The sequence below is a fragment of the Siniperca chuatsi genome, linkage group LG1 (genome assembly GCF_020085105.1).
Source record: "Siniperca chuatsi isolate FFG_IHB_CAS linkage group LG1, ASM2008510v1, whole genome shotgun sequence".
NCBI classification, from domain to species: domain Eukaryota; kingdom Metazoa; phylum Chordata; class Actinopteri; order Centrarchiformes; family Sinipercidae; genus Siniperca; species Siniperca chuatsi.
This window is the reverse complement of record NC_058042.1, coordinates 13,991,487-14,009,192: the sequence shown is the minus strand read 5'-3', so window position 1 is coordinate 14,009,192 and position 17,706 is coordinate 13,991,487. Positions and strand designations below refer to the sequence as shown.

The 17,706-nt window shown below is 40.3% G+C and overlaps 1 protein-coding gene across 3 annotated transcripts in view; it reads right to left on the bottom strand.

Annotated features, from left to right (window-relative positions):
* Window positions 1–736: 736 nt before the first annotated feature.
* acsf3 (acyl-CoA synthetase family member 3) overlaps window positions 737–17,706 on the bottom strand; it is a 34,865-nt gene continuing 17,895 nt past the window's right edge. For all 3 annotated transcript variants that reach the window (XM_044205886.1, XM_044205910.1, XM_044205896.1), the window contains exons 8-10: window positions 5,169–5,303; window positions 4,658–4,769; window positions 737–2,303 (exon numbers count right to left, since the gene is read on the bottom strand). In XM_044205886.1, coding sequence (XP_044061821.1) covers window positions 2,189–2,303; window positions 4,658–4,769; window positions 5,169–5,303 — 362 coding nt within the window. In that variant the 3' untranslated portion in view covers window positions 737–2,188. The remainder of the gene's footprint in view (window positions 2,304–4,657; window positions 4,770–5,168; window positions 5,304–17,706) is intronic.

Sequence of the window (17,706 nt, the reverse complement as noted above, 5' to 3'; positions counted from 1 at the left end):
GCAGCCCTGCCTGCTCATCCATCCTGGCCTGCCAGCCCACAGATCGATAGCTCTGCTCTCTTAATCAGGTCTCTGGTGACTGTGGGCGGACGAGTGTGTGTATGTGTGTGTGTGGACAGGAGGTTGTATCAGCTGGGGGTTGCACTTGTGTTTCTTTCCATCTTCAGCTCTCTGGCTGTTCATCAGGACTGTTTATTTCAACTGTATTTTAGTGCCTCCATCTCTCTTTCCTTTTCTTCTTTATCTCCAAATCCTTTGCATATCACTGACTTTTTTCTACATCTTCATTTCTTTCATCTCCCTCTCTTCTATCAACGTTCTCTAGTCAGCTCTTGTTAAGGTCCAATCTCTCTGACAGTCCTGTGCCTTTTCTTTTATCTCTTCACGCACTCTCTGCCTATTCTGACAACACACCAGGGCTCATTCAGAAGGAGTCTCACAGTCAAGTTGGTCCCAGTGCCACTGCAATCTGTTTTGACTTGTGATGAAGACAGAAGAGGCGAAGTATTGGAGAAATGGAGATGAGAAAGGATGAGAGGTGAGAAGAGCGAGCAGAGCGAGAGGGTTAGTCAGATGGAGTGCAGGGCACCCAGCTGTGGTGTTGTGCCTTGCTAGAGAATCTGCCTTCAGGCTCTCATTACACCTGTGTAACCACAGCTGCACAGACACACACACACATGCACGGAGAAAACAACAGCAATAACACCGTAGTTTATGAAAAAGTAGAAAACAAAAATTAAAACTCCAAAACACTTTTTAATTAAAATTTTATAAAACTTTTGAATTTTCAGATAAACATTATCTGTTATTTCAAGTGCATCAGTGTGTGTTCAATCGTAAGAACTGAATATTAACAGTGTTTTCTCACTGATCGCAAGTTCATCATGTCTCCTGTTCTAACACCACATTGTCTTTTATTTTGTTTGGGTATAATTAATCATGATTCTTGATTCTGATCACACCGCTCTACCACTAAAATAATCATTCTGCATTCTCTGATCACACCATTTTCACCAATAAAACATCTTAATATACCAAAAAGAGTACTCAAAGCACTCTTTAACAATAGGTACCGCTGTGTTTAAGTACTTTTATTGGAACAATTGAACAACCTGTTCATGGTACGTACAATTATTCATCAGGAGCCAAAGCAGACTAAACTAGCTGTTCCCATCTTTTTAAGGCAGATTGAACAGGGCAACCCACAGTTCTGCTGGGTGCAGACAATTCATAAAGGCTATTGACTTTGAAGTAACTATCTCACATGTTTTGTCCCAGTTCTATACTACATACTAATTGTATAAGGTATGTACTATATATTAATCTTCACTGTGTTTGCAGTTAGCATACACAAAATCAACAAACTGCATCAAAAGGGCCACAGTAAAATGAAATTCACAAAGAGAAAGCAAAATGTTTTTTCCAAAGATTTTATACTTATTTTTTGTTGTCTCACTACCATCTGCAATTTATTCATATTTTCTTGCAGCTGTGAGCAGCTCCTCCATTTCCTTTGTACATTTCACTGTGGGACAATAGTGTCCATTAACAACACACTCAAAAATTTTAGTCTGCATACTGACTGTTTTGAGCATACTTACTTTTGTCATGTCATGTCAATCTAAACCTGCTTAGAATTCATACAGTAAGTAGCATGGACCTGGGACACTGCTACAATTGCAAACCCTACAAAAGTGGGTCATATTAGGTTGCATATGAATTAACTGTACTTGACAACTTCTTACATATTGTATGTCTGTCACATCCATGTTGGTTAGTTTAATGCCACTTCAGATAATTTGGACTTTTTCTTGATAAATTCAGAGGCAATTTGGGCACACATTTTTTGTCCTCTTGATGGAGCTTTGTTTCATATTGTCTCAGAAAAAAGTACATATCAAAGTGATGATTTCCAGACCTCTCTACACAATAACTGATAAACAATGCTTAGTATAATTGTCAATCAATGTAATAGAATTACCTTTGTAGCAGTGTTTGTAGTTGTGATTAAATTACCTCAGAGTCAAGTCATTTTCCATGAGGTGTTTATCCATTACTTTGCATTTCCTCTGTACACTTGTCTGTGACATTTGTCTGATCTATGGACCAGATGGGGCAGGTAGTGATGTACACCTGCAGTTCTTTAACCAGGAACCTGTATGTTGTCATACATATCGAAGTGGTCCAGTCATGAGCAGAAGTGTCGCAGGAGGTCCTTCTTGTTGACCTTGCCCATCTGATTCCTTGGCACCTCCTCCACCAGCACCAGGCCTGTGGGGATGGTGTAGGGCGCCATGTGCTCCCTGCAATAAACATTGATGTTAATACACTGTAGACTGTTTACTGCAGAGAGGACGATAAACACAGACTCAACTCAGACAGGCATGTACAAGGACACACACAACACTGATCAATGTGCACACATGAATGGGAATATGCACACGCAGACATATGCAACAACAAAAAAGAAAACAAAAGCAGAAAACAATTGCAAAACAAAGGCTAGCCCTGTGGCAGAGTAGACGAGATAAGGAAAGAAATGTCCTTCATACACTCTGCAGCTCTCCTCCCTAATATCCACAATTCGCCTTCCAGACACAGACAATTCCCTTCGTACAAAACAATATAATCACTGTGAGATGAAATTAAAAAAACAAATAATAAAAGGAAAAACAGAAGGCTGGGATAATTAAAAGTGTTTTATTTTTTCCGTTTTGAGTGCATGGTTGTTACGTCAAGTCTTGAAGCCTGGAGCTTTTCTATTATCTTCTAACCTAGTTTGTTTGTTTGTTTGTGCCTGTGTGTGTGTGTGTGTGTGTGTGTGTGTGTGTGTGTGTGTGTGTGTGTGTGAGAGTTCCTGTGTGGTGCGAGTGAGCATAATGACTCATTCTGCTGCCATCAAACACTCCTTTCAGCAGATGTCTCCGTCTCTCTGACTCAGTGAGTAAAGTGTGAGTGAGTATATGTGCATACGTACACGTCTCTGTAATGGGGCTTGCTCGTGTCACCAATTTCTCCGGGGCAGTGTGTTTGTGTGTGCATGAGTGTGTGTGTTCAATGCAGTGTGGGGCGCAGAGGGTGTGATAGAGATTCAGACTGACAGCTGAAGCCAGGGCACTGAAGAGTGAGCATCCATCTACTTGTTTATGTCTCATTTTATCTCCCTCTCTCTCCCATACACCCGGGCCTCAGCAGTGGGCTGTGTGCAAACACTGAGTGTGTAAGAGAGAGAGTGTGTGTGTGTGTGTGTGTGTGCGTGCGTGCGTGCGTGCGTGCGCAAGAGTGTGTTAACCTGGGTCACAGGCAGCAGTAGTAATCTACCACGCTGGACCAGCAGGCCACAGCAATAGGATCTAACACCCCCCTCATCATATGGAGCCCCCCCCAACACACACAGCCCTGACACACACACGCACAAAATGCACTCATACAGAATTCAAAGATGTGAATACATGATAGTGGTGGGTATTAGAAAGATAGTGTAGAAGACAAAAGCAGATGGTGGGATAATGAAGAAAAATGTGGACAAATGAGTTAGACAAAATCCTATGTAGGTGAATAAAACAGGAGGAAAATAAAAAAAGAAGAGGACTGTTTGTGCCTTTAGTCACTGCAAAGCGAAGGGCTTCATGTCACCACCGACTGTCTGCGTTAGACAAAATAAACTCTACTGACATTTAGAAAGGGAAGAAAAAAAACTTATCAAATAAGACAAAGCCCTCCATAACAATCATTTGTTCGCTTCCACCACATCTTCCTCTTTTTCATCTCCTGTCTTTCCTTCAGCTCCCCTCATTAGTCCATCTCTGGCCTCTCTTTTTCTCACATCCCTTCGTATTGATCTAAAGACTTCAGGGCCAGTCACTGGGGATATGTGTGCTGAACTGCTCGGAGAGCTGCAGAGTCTGCATTAAGAGCCTTCATTTGTTTACCGCAGGACTTCTTGAATTGGCGTAATAAGATTTAACCAAGACAGGGTCAGCACTCCTTTGCAACAATGGGATATGGTGCTCTTTTTTGTGTTTTGTTTTTGTGAATTCAGGATGGTGGATTGGTTGTAACTTATTCAGGTCACAGTCTCTGCTGGTGGTACAGGTTGGAGTCTACCTGCTGCTGCAAAGTTTGTAATACTAAAAGAAAGAATTTTACAACCCTAGAACCTTATCACAGTGACTATCATTTTATCCTCCATCTTGAAAAATGCAAAGTAAACAGTACAGTTACAACATTCACATTGCAAAGTCAAAGTAATATTAAACTCTACTTCAACCAGGAATGTGAATTTGCAACTTTTCGGTTGGGTAACCCTGCATCTTTTTGCCAGAAATGACTGACGGGTCTGTGTTTTTTCATGCAATGCTGTTGACTGAAGGATGCAGGTTTATACCCCTGTGTTTGCAATCATCTTCCCTACTTTACTGCCTGTGAGCACAAAACTGGAGTTATTCATCTATTGCTAACCCTGTAGCCTACCCTCCACAGAGGAAAAAATATAACATGTCTATAAAGCTCAGTTAATAATCTATTATCAAACTGTGGCCTGAATTTAGCATCATTCGCAAAGCAAGTATACGCACAACAGCACTCAAATTTCATTAGAGTTAACCAACAGGCAGTGTCTACAAAGGAAAGATCATAAAGCTGAAAGTTACAGTACCTTGCCCAGGTCTTCAACTGTGGAAGGGTCATACTCTGCCCCTTCTTCAGCTGCACCACTGCAGTGACTTTCTGACCCCAAGTGGCATCAGGGGCCCCAATCACAGCCACATCTGCAAGGTTAAAATCACAAAAAGCAGACATGTTGAGTTTAGTTAAGCTTATACTGCTCAAATTTTTTCATCTTGCACTGTAATGCTTAAGTGTTAGGGAGCTGCCACATTTCTTGTCATGTTGGCTCTGTATTTCAGCACATTGGTTTTAAAACAGAACAATGACTGGGGTTAAAAGTGCTGACTCTTAATTTTAACTAGAGGGTGTTTACATGCACATCAGATGAACAGTGTCGGAATTGGAGCCCTTTTTCTAAATGGCCTATTAAATTTAGGGGACAGTGAAGAACAATCCACTGTTTAGTCATAGTCATTTCATTTTACATCCAATGTGCTACAGAACAGAGCCAAAACAATGAAAAATGCATCCACGTCCCACTTACAGACTAAACATCTTACCTATGATGTCTGGATGAGCGAGTAGGTGACGCTCCACCTCGAGTGCACTGATCTTGTAGCCACCACTCTTGATGATGTCAACACTGCTGCGGCCCATGATCCAATACACACCGTCTTTATAGACTGCTGTGTCTCCTAAAAGACAAGTCCATACAAGGAGAGAGGCAGCACAAATGAAGTAAGAAAGTGTCAAGGTCCATATATTTATGGAGTTTTTTTTGTTGTTTATAAGCAGTTTAGAAAATGGATGGACTGATTGAAAAACATCTATGAATTTATTGGTGTATTTAGTATTTTTAAACAAGACTAAGAGTCTACAGCCATGTTAGTGACTCTGTGAGGCTGTACTTAGACAGAATGGTGCATTGAGCCAAATGCTAACGTCAGCATGCTATCATGCTCACAATGGCAATAGGATAAGCCACCTGCTGGTGGCTCTACAGGAAAGGTCAGGGAATCACTGCAGTCATTAGGATTCATCTTCTGGGCACCATGGATATTTGTACCATTTTTTTGGATGGTAATCCATCCAATAGTTGTTGTGATATTTCAGTTCGTACCAAAGTGGTGGACTGACTGACCGAAATTGCTATATAGAGCCATGTTGCTAGCATGGCAAAAAATGGATGAAAATTTGGCAAAATGAGACATGTGGACAGGAGCAGCTGGGGATCGAACCGCCAACCCTGTGATCAGCAACCCGTTCTACCTCCTGAGCCCCTACAAGGTGTGTGTGTAAGCAGGCATGTGTGTTTGAGACAGAGTGCAGTGGATGGATGAGTGCTTAAGATCCCCCCACATCATCCTTTAGAGACACACCCTCCACACACACACACACACACACACACACACACACACACACACACACACACACACACACACACACACACACACACACACACGTAGGTGTCTGGGGGACAGGTGTGGGGGAGGATGAGTACAGTATGTGGGAAGGGGCTCAGCTGGTCCTGGGGATGACGAGCAGAGGAAATGGGTCAGTATGGATGAGTGGAGAGAGACAGAGAGGGAGACAAATGGACAGAGGAGGGATGGAGCGGAGAGGAGAAAAGAAGGAACAGGAAGATGTCCTTTTGGATTATTACAGGTGGTGTGTCCACAGCTGGGACCAAGCAGGGAATGGATGTGCGTGTGTGTGTGTGTGTGTGTGTATGTGTGAGACACACACTGTGATGAGGTTAAGCTATAGTTAAGATTGGAGGGTTAAATAAAGGTGGTGGACTGAGAGGTCAGCAAAGGTCAGGGATATGGGCCACGGCTGTGGCTACAGTACAACTGAGGACACAGAGGACAATTCATCTGCACTGTTTGTGGAAATTTGGGGATTTAATGATCTGAGGAGGAGTTTACTTTTCACAACTACACACAAATACACACAGTGAGTTTTTAAGTTTTTAAGGCTAATTGTGACATTTTTTCTAGAGTCAATATTCTTAAATATGAGTTTTTTATATAGAGAATCTTATTTAATTATAGAAACAATATTTTGGTTATAGACCCTCTTCAGACTTACAAGACTGTTTATTTCCACCAAACAATACATTAAAATAATAAGATGTATTAATATTAAACCAGAATTGAATACCTGGCATTGTGGAGAAGCTTTTAGAGCACTGTGCAGGGAGATGAGATATAAAGATTAAATCATAATTTCTGTAAATTAATATATAAAATGTAATGTAAAAATATTTAAAAAATTAAATGGTTGAATGGTTGGCAGTCATTAAGGGAACAGTTTGGCATTTTGCTTAATATGCTTATTCACCTTCTTGATGAGAGCTAGATGAGAAAATGGATACCACTGTCACATGGAGTCTTCTAACTTCAGGAAGTTACTGCTCACAGCAAAGTATAAAATAGTCCAACAAAAAACTCCTGTATAATCACAATGTGTTGATTTTACAGTTCGGTTTTTGTACGGATTAAACAAACAGGATATAGATTTTGTTACCTGTGGACAGAGACAGGCTAACTGTTTCTCTTTTCTGTTTTTAGTCTTTATGCTAAGCTAAGCTAATTGGTTGGCGGTAGCTTCATATTGAATGGACAGATATGAGAGTGGTATCTATCTTCTTATCTAAGAAAGTGAATGAATGTATTTCCCAAAATGTTGAACTATTCCTTTATTTCTTAGGAGGGCTGGGGTTGCACTAGGAGACTTTGGACTCATTACCTCAGTATTTCTTTCCAGACTTAAGCTGTGCATGTTTGCTGACACTACAGCAGGATAAAGTCTATAACTCAAATATGGAATCAATAAAAGGAAACAACTGGCCCTGTCTTACCTGGAATCAACACAATGATGGATTTAAGATTATATTTTAATGGTGGTCTGTTTTTACTGCCATCTTTCATCTGTCCTCTACTCCATCATTTAATCTCATTCGTTCTCTACTCTAACCTTGTATCCCTCTATCCATTTTACATTTTCATCCACTCTTTAACCTTCTCCTGCTCCAGTGTCAGCCAAACACACACACAACTATGCTTGTTGATTTTTTTATCAAATTTTTTCGCACTGCCTCTGGAGCATCTCTCATCACATCTCCTGTTTCCTTCTCTCCACCTATCTTCCCGTCTCTTCTTCCCCCTCTTGCCTCTCCGCTTCAGCATCAATAGAGGGCCCATCTGTTCCCATACATCACGCACTTCATTTCAGTTTATTAGCTGGGATAAATCATAAATATTTCATTATACATCACGGGCGGCTGTCGCCTGCACACCGACAATTTATCACCGCTGCCCTCTATGCCGGCTTGCCATGGCGGCTATAAGCTTTCCAGTCTATTAAACAAGATTGATACAGTGTGTAAATTTAGATATTGGGAATTTCTTCACAGACCACTGCTCCGCACTGATAGGCCAGGGTAACAGGGGAGGGGAGGAGAGGGAGGATGGAGGGAGCAGATGGGGGGGAAGTAGAGGAGCTTGGTTGGGTGTTAACACCACTAACAGGGTAGTTACAGTTTTCCTAATCTCCTCCTCTTTTGAAAGAAAATAAAGTGTAGGAATAATTTGGTTACAGCCATGTAGCTCTCTCGTCTTATGCAAATAGATTTGAGGAAAAGAGTAGTTTACATGTACATTGATAAACTGTTAGTGTGTCCTGTGTGTGTATGCACGGGCTGAAACAGATAAAAAAATACCATGAAATTCGCCCATTTGGCTGCAAATGTTTACGCGCAGAGGAAGGAAATGGTATTAATGAGGCAATGTTTGACAAAGGGGTTGAAAAGAAACACACTTGAACAACATACAACATACTTGAATTGAGTTTGAAGTACTTGTCCAGGACTCTGACCTTGTCTCTTTGAGGAGGAGGAAATAACAAGGGATAGAACAGCATGTTTGGAGAGAGGCACAAGTGGGAATAGTGATTGGAGAACACAGACTGATAAAAGAGGGAAGAAGGGTGGGATAGAGATTGTTGGGAATTGTGTTAATAGGACACACACACACCCAAGCGTGTACCCATACCAGTACATATATACACACACACACACGCACACATGCACGCACACAAACACTACTTCAGGCATCAGAGACTCTCTGCCATTATGTGTTATGGCGTCGGAGGCAGATATGGCCGAATGGCTTTCTTAATTAAAACGATAAGAAGCCTAATTGCACTGGGCTTTCATCTCATTCTGAGGCATTAAAGAAAGTGAAGGCACACAGTGTGGAAAAAAAAGAAATAAAAACAGATCAAGAATTTAACTGGAGAATGGAGGGCAGAGAAAACTTCCATAATATCTTTCAGAAAACAAGAAAATGACATTAGTTGGTTCTGCAAAAAAGTTCATTCTCTTACACCGTAATTGAAATTCAGAAAATCAGCACTTAATTATTTCAAGCTATTAATTATCATTTTCTTAACAGGAAAAACAACATTGTGCAGAGAAGTGTATTATCAACAGTTTTTTTTCCCATTCCAGCTACAGCAATTTTTCAGAGTAGTACAAAATTGCATTAAGAGGAATTTCTGCTGGAGTGTGACATTTTAGCACAACTCTGGTGATTGGCCTTCATTCCTGCTGTCATTTTTTGGTTGCTCAAACAAGTCTACATTGGTGTCATCCTTGACAGTTTCCATGGTAAACCAAGCGTATTACATTGAACAAACTAGAGGGAAAAAAAGACATAGAAATATGAATTGTCTGCAGTCACTGGGGACCAGCCAGTTGTAAAGGTAACTCTGAAAATATAAAAGCAAAATACATTATAAAACATGTCGCCTCCATACAGCATAAAACATAACAGCATCTTTTACTGTAACTGGAAGGTAATATAAAAAACACATGCTAATGTATACCAAAATATTTAAACAATTTTGATCAATCAAAGTCTATTTAATATTTAGTTACAAAACTACATGTGATGCACTCAGGTTGGAGCTTAAATTTAGCCCAGACAAGGCAGGTAAGATCCTCCTGGCTGCACCAGGCTGTTGGCACTTTACCCATCAAACAAACTGTTTGCCTCTCTCCCTGAGTATCCACTATACAAACTCTCAGAGCTGCCAGGGAAGCAGCACGATGGCTCCACAGAGATGGTGCCATTTATGTTACCTCTGAAAATGTAAACAATGATTTGACAACATTCAAAAAAGGAGCTATGGGGTATTTTCAATGCTTTTCACAAATCATTAATCGCTGTCATAAATGTCCTGTGTTCTTAATTAATGTCTGATTGGGTGCACAGATGTGCCTTGACAAAAATGTAACTGGATAGGCCTTAGTCCACACAACTATTCAAAATTACACAGACACACACACAGTCTGGACATTAGACTAGAAAGGGCAGAGTGTGACATATGAAAAAGGCCAACATCACAAAAACACTTCAGCCCGTCTGCCTCTAGCGTCGCTGCTAGAGGTGTCGGGGAAGGAGAGAGGCAACTCAAAATGCACAAAAACAGTTTTTGTGGAGGTGACACAAGTCATCCATTAGTTTGTTGAAACCTTCCAGCCCCATAACAGATTTCTGCAGTTACTGAAATAGACAGTTGTGTCTATAATTGAATGTGATTTGAGTCTGACCTTGATCTAAGTACTATGTACTTGTTTTTGTGTGCACACCCCATTCAACCCTGGAGATGTGGCTGGCATGTAGCCTCCTCTAAAGTGCACTTTAAGTGATAAAATGAAAACATGTCCACATTCACATTATTGCCTCATTCTGGCTTTGATTTACTGCACACTCAAACTCAGACTGCAACAGTTTCAAAAAAGGAAGAAACACACTTTCATCCATGGGTAGGAAGGGGCTAAAAAATCTAATTCCAGGCAGTCTAAAAGTAAAAAAAAAAAGTCTTTAATAAATGTGAGCTTCTGCATTATAAAAATACACTACTCGCTAGGAAATCAACATCTCTATGATCCCCATCAGTATTAAAGTGAAATAAGAAATCTTGCGTGACCAATAAATGTTAAGCACTTGCACATCAAAAAGATCTAAACTGCTCAGTCATAAATAACTTAAAAATGTAGGTTTAAGCTATTTTAAACTCTTCACAACTAAACAAAGCAGATTCATGTGAAACCCTCATTATCTCCTGTTTTCTTTTCACAGCATTTGAAGGTTTACAAAATCCTTTATTGGCTGAAAAAAGTCTGATCTTTTAAGTCTGAATTACACATCTGTGTCACCGCGTTGCCATAGCAACACCAGATGCTGTAGAAGTCTGTTCAAGTCAAGATTATTTGCGTAATATCACAAGGGTTTAAGGGTTTTACAGGCCCAACAAAACAAACATTGTGTCACTATTTTCCGAAATTTTACAAACCAAACAATCAATTGAATCAATTGAGAAAATAATCAGGAGATTAATTTATAAGGAAAATAATTAGTTGCAGCTTTACATAAAATTGTTAAAATTAGCTGCACCTCAACCAACTACAACAGTAAAATCCTGCTTTTACATTAATGCATGAGTAATAATAATCTAAAGATATAATATATAATAGTATAACAGTCACAGGGGACATTTTTCTGCATATACTTTTACTTTTAATTCTTAAAGTACGTCTTCCTGATTATACTAACATTCTTTTACTTAAGTCACATTTTCAATGCAGCACATTTTTTACAGTGTGGTATTAGTACTTAAGTAAAGAATCTGAATACTTCCTCTACCACTGGTAGTCAACATATTTTAAGGGTGACATTTGCACATCTTTAGCTAGCCTCTCTTTGACCTGCTACTGTATATGCTGTCTTCACAATCGACAGTCACCACTCAAACCAGGAAAGTGCTTCGTTCTTGTGGTTGTTGCATTAGCTGTGTAGGCGATAAGTGTGTTTTAATTTTTGATTAAGTGCACTCAAGCGACTGTGATACATCTCTGCAGACACCTAGGCATGGCGATATAAACTTTTAAAACTCCATTGAACAGTTTAAAAAATTACCTAACATCTACTAAAAATCAAAAGTGTTTTTCCTTCAGAAAAGTGGACATTTTAGAGATACTATTTGACAGCCATGTTGTGTTTATTATACATGTCTATGCACTAGCACCACTCAAGTGTTTAAAGTGAGCCTGATGAGGAGATGCTTCTCCTCTGCGGGAAGGTACAAGTGGAGTCACAGTCTTTCACCACATTCAGCACAACCTAAACTCTCACACTGCAGGTTAAAGCTGAGTGCCCTCCATCACTGTGGAGAGGACAGCCTTGTCTGCACAAAGATGAGAGAGGTCTAAATGTGAGTCGTGCCTCTTCTGAGAGTGACTGTAAACACTTAGCATATATGAATATTAATGTTCCACATTAAAGCCCCGATGACTAGATGGAAGAGTTAATGAGGATAAATAACAGACAGCCAAGCAGTGAAATCTCAGCTCTGACATTATTTATCATCCTTAACTTTTGTCACAGCTCCTTTTTTTAGCAATTAATATCGTACAAGAAAGCACTTTGCACTTGGATGAGTGATCTAATTTGTTTAATATAATGCAATTAAAGGAGCTTGAATTGCTTTATGTTAATGTTACTGATTATATTCCTTGCTGGGTTGCCTCTCCACCAGCAGATAACAAGCTGAACTTGAGGATTGATGTCTGTCTCCGATCTGCCATGCTCATCAAGCAAACCACTTAACTGCCGTTTACATGCCCCTTCTCTGCACTGACTCACACAAATCTGATAGTCAACCAAGAGACAAAACAACAGTCGATTATAAAGCGCAAACACTGAGCAAACCAGATTTCAAAATTCAGATTAGTTTTGCTTTTGGTATTTTTGAAATCACAGTACCTCTTGTGTCTTTGCTTTTGACCAGAACAGATAAATGAATGACGGAAGAAAGGAAGCAAAGAAGGAAGGGTTAATAGAAGTTTTTTCCCCACAAAATGTTTTAATGTTTTCTGCAGGACAACAGACAGATAGCAAAGTGGCAGCTGCTTCAATGGTTTGCCAAAAACTCCTTGAGTTTAGTTGCTCACATATAGCAGTGTTTAACTACATTCACCTGCAACTAGTGTTAATAAAACCAGGACCACTGTGCATTGACACCTTGGCTGTAAATGTTATAGGGATGGCTAGCATGAACAAAGTGCTGGGAGGGTGGGGTGTTGGTGAATCACACAGGGAGGTCTGACATTGGAGTTAAGAGGACACAATGTGACTTGGGGTGAAATATGACATTGGGAACACAGAGAGGGATGTAGGCAGGGAAGAGGAGAGCGCAGCTGGGAGCAAAAGAGCGATGCACAAATGACTAGTGATGGCTCTGCAGGATATGAGCCACACTTCTGTCTGTGGAGAGAATTTACCCCGCAGACCTGAAGCTCACCTTTACAGCTGGGGTTACATCTCTCTCAATAGCACACTAGCAGACACAGACAAACACACATGCTTTAACAAGAGGGCGCATGCACACACACACACACACACGCACACACACACACGCACACATGCACACACGCACACACACGCGCACACACACACACACACTCTCTATTGAGTGTGTGTGTGTGTGTGTGTCACTCAAATGAAACTCTGGAAATAACGTCTGAGACAGAAATACCTAAAAACAAACCTCTGCAGCAACATACAGTATGTTCATAATATAAGCTGCAATATAAGCCTGTCAGGTGCATCCTAAAATACGTGTGGAAATGGTTTTAGTTGCAACAACAAAATTTCAATTTATTTGAATTTTTTTTTTTGCCACATTTATTGCTAATTTTGTAATTCTTACAGGATTCAGTTGTCTCACATATATCAGTTCTATATAAAGAGCCATTAACAGTGTGAAACTGAGGTAAAGATTTAACCCCCTTGTTAACTTTTCTGCCCCTGAGCCTGAGTCTCTTCAAGTTAATTAATTAAATAATTAAACATCAGATAAGGCCTGTTAATAGTCAACCCCCAAACACAGCTTCCTCCACACTGCCTGCTACAACGAAGCCTCCATTATTCATTACTGAAATGCAAAATTTGAAAAATCGCTAATGCCCAAGCTTCCCTCTCTTCCCACAAGTCCTTACTAATTTATGTATTCATGCATTTATTTATGGTTTATTTCAGAACATCATAATCCATTCCAGGAGCAGTACTAGGCTCTCTTAGTTTATAGGCACCGACTAAACCCAAATCTACTGCATCATTTTTACTTTATCTCTCGCTCTTTTCTCACATTTGTTGCCCCCGACTTGCTGTATTTACATGTGTACATCAAATCCAACAACAAAAGCCTTTGCAGTCTTGTCAACTTGAGCTGAACTCATACTGTAGCTCTGGACAGCAGACGGACTGTACTGTAGAACAAGCACAAAAAGAGGGTTAAAAAAGGCGAGAGGCGATCAATGTGCTCAGAGATGTTTGTGAAGATGAGTGGAAAGAGAGAGCACTCAGGAGAAGGTGACAGCTTCCCTATAGAGCTGCCAGTCATGCTACGCAGCACCCGCTCGCACTAGAGAAGACACCTCTCGCCAGCTGAGAACTTATTGATCTAAACTCATACTCTTCTACACTCCACTTTTCTTTGGCTATCTCTCCTTCGCCTCCTCTTCCTATTGTCCTGTCAGTCTCCCCTCTTAGCTTTATTTTCTTCTCAGACTTCATCCTCCACTCAGTGTCAGCCACACAGTGCAAACAGAATTGTTTTTAAGACATTTTTAAGTGCAATGGATTTTAAAGTTCTTTTTAAAAAAAAAATCAGCTCAATGCAGTTCTGCTGGCTGATCACAAAATGCAGTTTTTAGGTTATGAATGTCATAGCCTGAAGTGCTTTATTTAATCTAGCTTAGGATAACAGGGAGGGACTTTATGCAATGGTATGTGCATTTCTATCCACCTGTTTTTATCCACATTTATGTTATCCACAATTTACGCATAAAACAATCTGAGTGGAAACGGCGGAAATTTGAAAAAAAGTCAAAATATCTCGAAAAAATGTATATGCTTGGCTGAGGTGGGAAAATTGACGTATTAGAAATGACAGAAAATGTGACGAAGTACAATAGAAACGGACTTTGTGAATAACTCATTATATATGTGAATCATGTGACTTAAACGTCCACTGAAGCTTCTATTCCACAGAGACAGTAACCTCCCTCAAATGAATACATATAACAAACATAAATGCCATATTTCCATCACATTTCCATATTGTTTTTGTTTGAGGTTTGACTGGCACTATTTTAATTAAGTCATCTCGATACACCCTCTTCTTCTGCAATGGTTCAATGGTACCTGACTAGAGAATTAGCGCCACTAAATATTTATCTCGATGCACCCAACTCCTAGTATTTGCATAACAGTACAGGATGGAAATACACATTAATAAGCATTTTCGTTTGCCGATTTTCTGGAAATTCTGTTCAAATGTGCGCTGCATTTGAATGGAAACTTGACTATTATCTCACTGAAGATAAGGTCTGAAAGATTGCAGCATTGAACTATATGTATATATATATAAATATACACATATATATACACACATATATATATAAATAAAACGTATAATATGCTGCAGAAATCTTGGTTTTAAAAAGTGAGGCTATCAGTAAGGTTGTGTCATAATTACAAACGATAGAGAACAACATTTTAACCTATGCCTTTTGACTTCTATTGACAGGTCTTAGCTGAGGGAAGCCTGTAACTGACAGAAACAGTAAGTTCACATTTTCACAACTGCAACAATGAAATTAAGCTTGCTAACCAGTTATCCAACAGAAATATATACAACTGTCTATTTTTTCCTTCTACAGTATGGACCAAAAAACTAAATTTTAAACTCTTTTGGTTATTTTGTGCTATGGGTCAGAAAATCATACATAAGGAACCATTCATGGAATCCAACCAGGACCATTAATTGATTACAACATAATTAATTGTATGATTCTTTACATTATTAGCCCATTTTGAACTTTTTTCTAACAATGTTTGTAATGAAATATAAACCTTACTGTTTTTCAGGCTGCATATAAATCCTGCCTCCTTCACTACAACTGGCAGATTGATGGAAGGTTTCAGCCTGAAGATCATCATTTTATTAGGTCAAACATTTGCAATTCATTGTAAAAGCTAACTCATACATTTTGACGAGTCCAAAAAAAGTACATCTTAGTCAGATCCCTGAAAAGCAGTCTAGTGATGAACAACTTTCATTTTTCTTCCCTGACCTGAAGGTCAAATCCTGGAGAATGTAGAAAAAGTGAGATACAGAACACTCCGTAGGAAGGTGACAAGAGATCAGCCAAGAGTTAGCAAGTCAGAGATGGAGTGTGAGGATGAGAAAGAGTGTTAGAGAGGAAGGTAGAGTGTAAAACAGGGAGCAGGTGTGAAGGTAAAAAGAGTAAGAGTGTAAAAGGGGCAGTAGGAAGCTAAGGACAGGGTTAAGTGCAAGAAGTCTCCATCCAACACTCTGGGGCGGGGGGCCCCAGATATCCATACCGAGAGGGTTTGTGTGGACATGGCTTGTGTGTGGACAAGAGTAACTTGTGTGGGAGTTTACTGTCCACATGAGCACATGCCTATCTATAAATCAACAGTACAGTATGTGTCTCATTGTGAGTGTAAAGTTGTGAATGGGATCAGCTGCTGGTTACTGTAAAATTCTTAATGTTTTACAACAAAGACACACAAAATGAATTATCAAGTAAAAAGAAAAAAATGAGACTGATTAACAATTGCAATGTGTGAAAATTCATTGTGAGTATTGAGGAACGTTTTCACTGAACTCTATTGATTGATGCGCCACGACGCAGCAGTTTCTGAGGAGATTCCACACAGACACGTCGCCTTCAGACACAGCCACTGAGTGGGAGAGGTCCTGAGGGTGCTGCAGCAACCCCCCACCCTCAGGTGGGTGAAGTACTGTATATTATGTGTATTGTTTTTGTTTTTCTGTCACGTTACACCCCACCTCTCCTGGGTCCTGTCACCCGCGCTATCTTTTTAATTATTGCGAGCTTCCCAGATGGTTTCCTAGAATATTTTGTATAGTGTCCTGTAGTATTTGTCTGTGGGCCAATTGATCGGTTGTGGCAGAGGGTTTGAACTGGATTCAGACAGCCTCTCAGCATGAGCAAAATATAGTTCAAATGCAGCTTTCAACCAACAGTGGCACTTTAAAAAGGTGGCTTTTTCATTAGTGACGACTCTGTCCTGTCAGTGTAGTTATCTTCTTCTTTCTTCTTCTTTTCCTTTCGGCTGTTACCTTTCAGGGGTCGCCACAGCGAATCATGTGCCTCCATCTAACCCTGTCCTCTGCATCCTCTTCACTCACACCAATAAACTTCATGTCCTCTCTCACTACATCCATAAATCTCCTCTTTGGTCTTCCTCTAGACCTCCTGCCTGGCAGCTCCAACCTCAGCATCCTTCTACCAATATATTCACAGTCTCTCCTCTAAACCACCTCAATCTGGCCTCTCTGACTTTATCTCCAAAACATCTAACATGAGCTATCCCTCCGATGTACTCATTCCTGATCCTTTCCATCCTTGTCACGCCCAAAGAGAACCTCAACATCTTAAGCTCTGCTACCTCCAGCTCTGCCTCTTGTCTTTTCTTCAGTGCCACTGTCTCTAAGCTGTACAACATCGCTGGTCTCACCACCATCTTGAACACCTTTCCTTTCATTCTTGCTGATACTCTTTTATCACACAACACACCTGACACTTTTCTCCACCCGTTCCAACCTGCTTGCACTCGCCTCTTCACCTCTTTTCCACAGTCTCCATTGCTCTGAACCGTTGACCCTAAATACTTAAAGTCCTGCACCTTCTTCACCTCTGCTCCCTGTAACCTCACCGTTCCACCTGGGTCCCTCTCATTGACGCACATGTATTCTGTCTTACTTCGGCTAAGCTTCATTCCTCTGTTTTCCAGAGCAGACCTCCATCTCTCTAGATTTTCCTCCACCTCCTCCACCTGCTCTCACTACAAATCACAATGTCATCCGCAAACATCATAGTCCATGGAGATTCCTGTCTAACCTCATCAGCTTTATTCCTCTGTAGTTGCCACAGCTCTGCACATCTCCCTTATTCTTAAAAATTGTCACCAGTAC